This window comes from Gopherus evgoodei, chromosome 8 (genome assembly GCF_007399415.2).
Source record: "Gopherus evgoodei ecotype Sinaloan lineage chromosome 8, rGopEvg1_v1.p, whole genome shotgun sequence".
Classification (NCBI taxonomy): Eukaryota; Metazoa; Chordata; order Testudines; family Testudinidae; genus Gopherus; species Gopherus evgoodei.
The window spans coordinates 21523498-21532307 of NC_044329.1; the positions used below are offsets into that span (position 1 = coordinate 21523498).

The 8810-nt window shown below is 41.7% G+C and overlaps 1 protein-coding gene across 1 annotated transcript in view; it reads right to left on the reverse strand.

Annotated features, from left to right (window-relative positions):
• The window catches only part of UBTD2 (ubiquitin domain containing 2), a 119220-nt gene extending 111329 nt beyond the window's left edge, over positions 1-7891 (reverse strand). The window contains exon 1 of the mRNA XM_030572759.1: positions 7769-7891. Within this exon, the coding sequence (XP_030428619.1) occupies positions 7769-7838 (70 nt within the window). The 5' untranslated portion in view covers positions 7839-7891. The remainder of the gene's footprint in view (positions 1-7768) is intronic.
• Between the last annotated feature and the right edge of the window lie 919 nt (positions 7892-8810).

Here is an 8810-nt window from a genome sequence, read left to right on the forward strand (position 1 = left end):
CCTGTAAGACAATAGCTCAACATAAGGATATAAGACTTATAAAGCTTTTGCATAAGTAGTTTAACCAGGAACAACCTTAAATCACAAGACAGCATAAGACAGAATTCTGTGATAAGTATGACTAAACTGCTGACAGGTAACCACAAAATACCAATTAATGCAAGTTTGGTTATTTAAGTATAGGAACATCAGCAGAAGTTGAACTGCAAGGTTGCCTTAGTAACCACTGATCTCTATGCTAATAAGTTTGAGTTAACTAATTTATTAACCTATAATATGAGAATACCCCAACATTATCAGGGTGAGGAAATTTAGTTATGGACTAAAGAGGCTAGACATCCTTATGAATATTTACCAGGGCCACCAACCCTACAATAAGCTAAACCATGACCTAAGCAGTTGGGATCTTTTGGCATGCCAGATATGTGATAAGATCTTTGTGGACCATCAATTCTAGTCTCCACAAAGATGATGTGAGTGTATGATTGCTCCAATGCTGGATGTATGGACAATTCTGTAGTATATTTACCTACTTGTTTAGGTTGGAGCATCTGTGCTTTTATTAATTGAGTTAATAAAAACTACTGCAAATTCAAAAGGTTTTTCTTCAGTGTGAGTGCTGCTCCTGTGCACACCAGGGTTCCCACATTAATAATAATTCTAATAACTCTAGGCCTGATCTCCTGATGAGACCCTGTCAAACCACAGAGTGTTGATTGGGGATTACTAAAGAATCAATGCAACTAATATGCAACCTACAGATCAGGCAACAACTCACTGCAGGAGGAAAGAGTATTGCATCAGGTCATGCTCAAGAAGTTATTGGCTATGTCTATGCTGTTTTAAAACTGCAGCAGTGAGTCTCAGTCTGAATCTACAGACTCAGGCTTGTGCAATGGCACTAAAAGCAGCAGTGCAGACGTTCACCTCCACGGGCTTCAGAGCCTGAGCTGAAACATCTACACTGCTGTTTTTAGAGCCACAGCGTGAGCTCAAGTCTACAGACTTGGGCTCTGAGACTTACTGCCCAGGTTTTAAAACAGTGTAGATATACCCATCCTGAATCTGACGAGATAGCAACTTGGGGACATGCAACTTCAGTGAACAATTAATTTGTGGCTTTATATAGCAGGTCTTCATAGGTTGCAAAACAGTCATCCTACAAAGTAACTAAGAGAAAACTTAAGCCATTACATCAAAAGAGTGAGTTTTAGGGAAGTAGAGATAGTAAATGAAAAACAATTGCTTAAGAACATAACTGACTTTTTATACACAATGTATGATGAGTTCACGAGAGAGACTGGGAATTCTTTTATACATAAGATATCTCAAGTACTTCAATTCTTTGCTTATAAAAACCAAACACTGCTTAAGGGTAGGGTTTTTGGTTTTTTTTAATTATTTCATTTAAAACAAGGACATTAGATGAAATGAATTTTTGGAAGCTTGACTTTGAACTACAATGCCAGATCAGCTTTAGCTATCTAGAACCTATTTTTCACTTGGAAAAAAAATTGTGTGGGAAGTGACCCAGTTTACTTTTGAAATCAGATTTTTATTTCTTGGGAAACATTTCACAAGTACTCAAACCACTGACTTCCAACATGCAGCATTTCTCCTTCCTTAAAAAAAAATCTTTTTGGCAAAAGGAATTATTGTAAGGTCCATATAATTTTTCTTAGCTAAATTACCTTAGCAACACTTGAGCTATTACCACTTTACTAGGATGTTTGGAGCACTATACTGGTGGAGTTCTCCTTAACTACATGAACTGTGTTGCAACTTGTGACTCCAAATATTACTCAGCATTGCTATGAAGGAAAAAAATTTTCTTTGCTGTAATAAAAAGGGATCAATCCTTTTGAAAAAATTCACAGGAACAGAATACTAATTGTGATACCTTCGCTCCATATCTACTATAGTCATAAATCTTGAAAGCACCACTAATGTTTCATTTATTATATTTACTTAATATTCAGAGGTGGAGGATTTTGCTGCATGCAGCATTGGAAACCCCAAATAGAGTAATCAAGCATTTGTTTATTTCTATACTCCAGTCAGTAACTGAACTCAAACAATTGCTGGGAGAGAGGAGCAATACAAACAAGCAAATTAAAAGAACGGTTGCATTAATTAGTCTGCTTCTATTGACAGAAGAGATGACACCTTATTTCACTTAGTGAAACAAGACTGAAGTGATACTGAAGCAACCACATAAACCTAATCTGGCCCATTAGTTTGTTAAAATGATACTTATACTTCAAAAGAAAAATGTTTAGAGACTGATTTCAGAAGTGCTGTGCAAGCAACTGCAGATACCCTTGGTTTCAACTGGTGTTGTGTGGATGCTCTGCACCCCTGGAAATCAGGAGTTCTAGGCTACCTGAACAAGAAATGTTAGACTGATTTTGGTACAAATCTCTGACATACTGACTGTTGTACAGTTTCCACAACATTCTTATGACAGATCTAGGGCAAATTATAAAACTGTCATTTCATGTTTAAACTTTTCTTACTATGTAGCTTTTTAAAAGTAAAACTTTTAACTATATTTTCACAAAATTCACAGAGAAAATGACATACCAAAAAGTATGATGAAAGCCAACAGTATATGTCAGCTGTGAATTCAAGAGCATCTCTACACTGGTACACAGGGTAGAGAATGATGAAGTAAGCACTTTTTTCTTAGATAGCAATACAAAACAGATGTACTATGTACTGGCATAAAACTAGTTTAAGGCTTAAAATAAATAGCTAAAACAAGCCAGATTACATTATATGGAAGTAGAGGACCCTTTGCCTGTGTTCTGATATAAAGGGTGTGTATCAAAAAGCTACTGACCTTTCAGTCAATAGTCCTTTTTAAAAAAATCTAAGCTAGCCATGGTTGGAGCTACTGCATTGGTCAGACTGTGAGACACAAACCTTTGACTACTTAATATGTGAACTCCCATAGTCAGTCTTCAACAAACATTATGAAAGCATTCAGAGTAGCAGTCATGTTAGTCTGTATCCGCAAAAAGAACAAGAGTACTTGTGGCACCTTAGAGACTAACAAATTTATTTCAGCATGAGCTTTCATGAGCTACAGCTTGAGCTGAAATAAATTTGTTAGTCTCTAAGGTGTCACAAGTACTTTTGTTCTTATTATGAAAGCACTTATTGTCACCTCAAAACAGAAGTGCTCACTGCAATGCTACACTACTATCCAATAAAGATATTTTAAAATGTTTTTTTCTATAGTTGGATAAAGTTTAGACTAAGGACTGTAATTGGCCTTCCAGTGCTTTCGGGCCAATGGCATCACATTAAGCACTGCTATAAGAATTTGCACTCAGAACAACCAGCTATCCCAGTGCGTCAGCTGAGCATGCAATCACATGCTTCTATTTGTTCCTGTTGCCACCACAAGTTGGAGGCAAAAAGAGAGATGACAAAGGTCAAAACAACTACTGGAGTTCTCTCTCCCAGTGGAGAAGACAAGAACTCCAATGGGCAGGCTAACATGTCAGAAAGAGAACAGCAGCAGAGAGACAGCTGCAGCCCAAAGACTTAATCTATAATGACTTGTGGTGCCCATATTTCAAGAAGTTGGATCTCTTGCCTTCTCTTCACTCTATACAAATAACTGTCTTGCTGAACTCTGCAGACAAAAGAAAGGCAAGACAAACAAACATTGCACAATGCCTAACAGAAAAGATTTTAACAGACTTACCAGAAGAAAATGAAAAGGGAATTAATTTCAAAGGATAGGAGGTAAAATAAATAGCTTGCATGAGGGGATGGGACCCAGATGTAGCATTTTGGCAAGAAGAATTCTTTTAAATGTTTATGTAATGGTGAACCAAGCTGAACATAATTTGGTGCAGATCTTTAGAAACCCTAAAAGCAGGCACAAAAGTGTAAAGCCCTCCATTATTTAACCCGAGATCCATGTATTTGAAGACAGCTCATATGAACAGATCAAATAATCTGTAGTATGGAGTGGCTAAGGATGCGAAATTTCTCACCAACCCACATCGCCCAGGGTTGTAAAAGCTCACCATAATGTTTAACAAGGCATATCGAAGAGAAATCTGAGAACATCAATTGATGGGTTTTTATGGAGTACTGTCCTGATTAGTATACAATCATCCTTTTTTTCTTCTTTCACATTTCTCCTGGAAATCCCCCATTCCACGAAAACCGACTATGCTAACGATCACATATCACTGTTTTACCTCTGCTGGCTTTTACACAGTAAGCATTTTGGAGCAGCAATTTTGTTTATGCTTGCTTTAATCTGTTATAAAGTATTGTATAACACTATAGTACTATAAAAAAGTACTAATAATTGAAAAGCTGGAGCTAGCCTGGGGAGACCGTTCCTCTTCCAGTAGGATGGGCACAGCAGTGCCTGCTGAAGACCAGATATTTTTGTTAAGTAAGAGCCTGCTCCTTCTATTGAAGCCAATGGAGCAGGAGTGGGCCTCAGGCCTGCACTCCAGAATAATTTATGACAAAGACATGTGCCAATATTTCTGGCCAGCTGATTGTGTAGACGCACACACGTCTTAATGAATCTACTCTAAGGACCAGCTAATTTAAATATCTTGCTGACCTTGAAGTATGCTAATTGCTCTACAGCAAATCAGAAGAGAAAAACTGTATTTGATCAAGCCATTTTAGCAACTTCACTGAGCAGCAATGGATATATAAAGTGGGGCTAGTGACTGCTTGAAGATCTCATGAAACTACAGGAGGAGATGATTCTGATCTGAGTTACACTGATTTAATCCAACAAAATTTCATCATCTTCCTTGGAATTATAATAGATTCAGACTGGTGCAACTGAGATCAAGATCTGGCTCTGAGAGTCCTTCAGGATCAAGAATGTTATCATGGTTAACCAGTCTCATCACTAGTAATTATTAGTTCATGAAGCAACTGTCCCTTTCTTTAGGAGAAAGTATAAAGCTTTGCAACAAACAGTTATCATCATTTCAAGTATCAGAGGGGTAACTGTGTTAGTTTGGATCTGTAAAAGCAGCAGAGTTTCCTGTGACACCTTATAGACTAACAGACGTATACATCTATTAGTCTGTAAGGTGCCATGGGACTCTTTGCTGCATCATCATTTCAGACACTGGCAACACAGCATTTAACACTGAAGTTTTGGTTCTAAACTATTTTCCTGGAGTTTATGATATGGCTCGAGTCACTTGCAACAGGCTGAAAGGTGGGTAACACTGTACTAGATCACAGAAACTGAAGTTAGAGACAGAAATGACCTACTAGATAATTTAGCCCATCCCCCTTCTAATGTAAGATTGTTCCTTATATTATATGCTCTACTGCTTTGGCCAGTTTGGTGTCAGATGTCTCAAGTCAAATTCTCTTGAGACACCAAGAGTCTCATTTACCACAATCATTTTATAATGTTTTAGATCCAAGAGTCAGAAAAGTTGGTCTTTGACATCTTGACTGATAAACTATGGTATATTAAAAACATATTTTGATGCACTTTCAGCTTAACTATAGCTACCTTAAAAAAAAAACAAATTAACATTTCAAAATAGGGTAATACACACACAGTATTAAGTAGTTTATAAATATATTTTCATTCAGTCCCATATAGTTCAACTGAAATATCAGATTATTTACATGAAACAGACTCGAAGTGCATAATCCTTAGAGTCTGAGCCTGCCCTCCAATATGTGGTTTGCAATTGTGGGCTTGGAAAATCCAGTTGCTGTGCCAACGCACCCATGCACAATAGGCTATTTGCCCCAAAATATACAATGATGCATGCTGTGTAACCTCAAGCAGAAGCAAGTCCTTACCAGCTAAATCTGGGACACTAAACTTTACCAATTCCATTGAAATTGCCTGCCTCACACACTACCATTGAGAATGTAATGATATGGCATTACACACTCTGCTGAAGAATTATAACATATCTTGTCGATACTGTATCTAATCCACTAGATATCAAAAGGTGAGATAAAAGTAAAACAATTCAGAGTCAAGGCTGTTTCTGCAACCTTGCCTCAATTCATAATGCTTAGTTACTAAACAATGGCTGACATTGCATGGATGTGCTGAAAAATCCAGACCCCCTGTAAATAGTATTAAAAGCTATAAGACAGCTTTTTGTTGTAAATGTTCTTGTTTAGCTTTCAATATGAACCTGTCCTCACATCCTCCTGAAAACTACTATTCTTTGTTAACTGGTCACAGCTAGTTTGGTATTGAAAAATTTGTTAGTCTATTCACTTCCCTCCTAAAGTCTGACAAAAGTTGATTTGGAAAAAGCTACCGAATTCCCTTTTACTTTAATGGGAATTGTGACATTAAATCTTATGTAGCTTTAAAAAACACAGTAGGGGGTTATTTAAGATACACACTTGGTTCAAAGAGTCACTGAAATGAGCAGGCAGCTGCTTCAAAAAATTGTTTTAAGATCTGTACTTTTTATATTTTACGCAATATATATAAAACAACAGTGCTGCTAAAAATGCTCCATCACTTGGGTCTTTTGAAAGAAGACCAAACAAAACAATACATAATATAGCATCAAGAACAAAGTTGCAGTGGCAGGGAGATGATTTGGGTGACCTAATAGATCATATTTCTTTATTTTCATACAAAAATAAATGCGAAGTAGTTAAGAACAGAGACTATTTCCATTGCAGCATTCTCTCTCTTCCCCCCCTTTAAACAGGTATGTAGCTAACACAATAGATAAAATTAAGTGCTGAAGCAGTGTGTTTTACTAAAGTGAATATTTAATACCAATAATTTAAACAGGGGAGGGCGAAACGTCCATCTTTTATTGGAAAGCAGAGAAAGGCAAAGTAATCAGGAGATAATCCCCAACAGCTAAATTATTTTCTATGTACTGAAACAATGGGGGTAAGTCCCAGACAGAAAATGGAGTTCAAACATTACTTTATAGGATAAAAACCTATGCAAGTCAAATAAAATGCAAGGCAGCACTCTGATCAGCCCACTGCTTTGAGTGCAGCATCATGTCCACTGAAGGGACACACGTTATCAAGAAGAGTTTCTAGTGTCTGGTATTGGCTTTTAGGTTAATTATGGCTTTGTATGGAGAGGAGAGAAAAGCTAATTTTTTTTTTTTATTAACACTGACAAAAATGTTTCATTTCTATTATTTTTATCTGCACATATTTGAAAACCCTCCGTAAGTTCTCAGGGATGGCCTCCCAGCAAGGCAGGGGAAAGGGGGTTAGGTCCAGCTGGACCACTCCCAAAGCCCTTTTCAAGCCTGCAGAACTGTGCAGCCGAGGGGCATTTTGAAAAGATCCCGCGGTTCCTAGGGAGCTAAGGCGCCGAGGCCAGGCAGAGTGAGTGCGCGGCCTGGGCCGGGGACTAGGGCTGCTTTCTCCCCACGCCCCTACCTGCCCTAGCGGCCCGGAGCCGGGCAGCTGATGGCAGCTGACTTCGGGAAAGTTGCAGTGAAGGCGCAGGGGGCGAGGCTCGCCCAGGGGATGCCCCCGGGGGGGCGGGCGGGGAGAGGCACCGGGCCACCTGGGGGCGAGGGGACTGTACCCCTGGGGGGCGCTGAGGGGGCCTGGGCCAGGCTCCCCTCCCTGAATAGCGGGGGAGGGCCCGGGCAGGGGGCGAGGGGCCCCGGAAGGGCGGTGACGCATGGCGAGGCCCCCAGGGGAGCCCCTCTGGCCCGAGTGCCGCGGTGCCCAGGGGGTCCCTGGGCGGGGAACGGGGGACCCCGCGCAGTCCCGCCCGGCCCCGGCCCCCTCTCACCTCCGGTGCCGTCCGAGTTCTCGTTGAGGCTGCCCGAGGAGTCGTGATGGGAACCCACACACCCGCCCATGGGGCCCGCCCGGCCCTGAGACCCGCCGCTCCCCGCCCGAGCTCCGCCACCGGCCGGGCAGGCGCGATGGCTGCGAAGCCGCCGCCTGCTCCCTGGCCGCCCCGCCCCTCAGCGCTGCGCCGCGCCTGGGCCCGCCTCCGCCTCCAGCCCCGGCGCTGCGCCTGAGCCCGCCTCCCCACGCACCCGCCTCGGGGAGGGTCTCCCGGGCCGCTAGCTCGCTTGACCCGCCCAAACACCCCAGGGCAACACCCCTCAGCCTGGGGTTACCATCACCCCGTCTGTGTTTCCACCACTGGCAGAAGCCTCCAAGCGCCCCGACCCAGTACACGCTCCCCCCCTACCCATGGTACAGACCAGGGGACAGCCTGGGCTAACCCCTTGCCTACACCTGTGTCAGGAACCATGGGGGAGGCCAAGGTAAGTCCCCCTTCATGACAGAGAGCCCTAGGAGGGGTAATCCTCCTCCCTCTCACTTCACCTCTTTCCCCCACCCCAAAGCTCAGAGGTGCAGGCAGCCGCCAGGGTAACCTCCCTGTCTCATAGCACAGTCCACACAGCTGCCTCCCCCACATCTCACCTCAACAGAAGCCTTACTCTTCATAATGAATGTGATTTATTATTTTTAATCATTGTGACTATTTGTTATTTATCCCACAGCTAAGGGACTCAGCCCTTGATAGCCAGAAAATGATGAGGCCTGTACAATATAAGTGCCTGATCCTACAAATGCTCAGGGATTGGAGTATCTTTACGCATCGGAGTGGTTCAATTTGTTTCAAGGGGTCTGCTCACCTGGATAAAGTTATTCATGTGCATGAGGGTGTATAGGCTGAGGTTCTAAATCAAACATAACACATCAGAGGGTATCCATAACCCAGTCTCAGCAATACTGTGAAGATGCATTAGAGTTTGCAAAGTATTTGAGATGAGCACTAGAAAAGGACAAAGGATTATTATTATGACTGTCAGAGT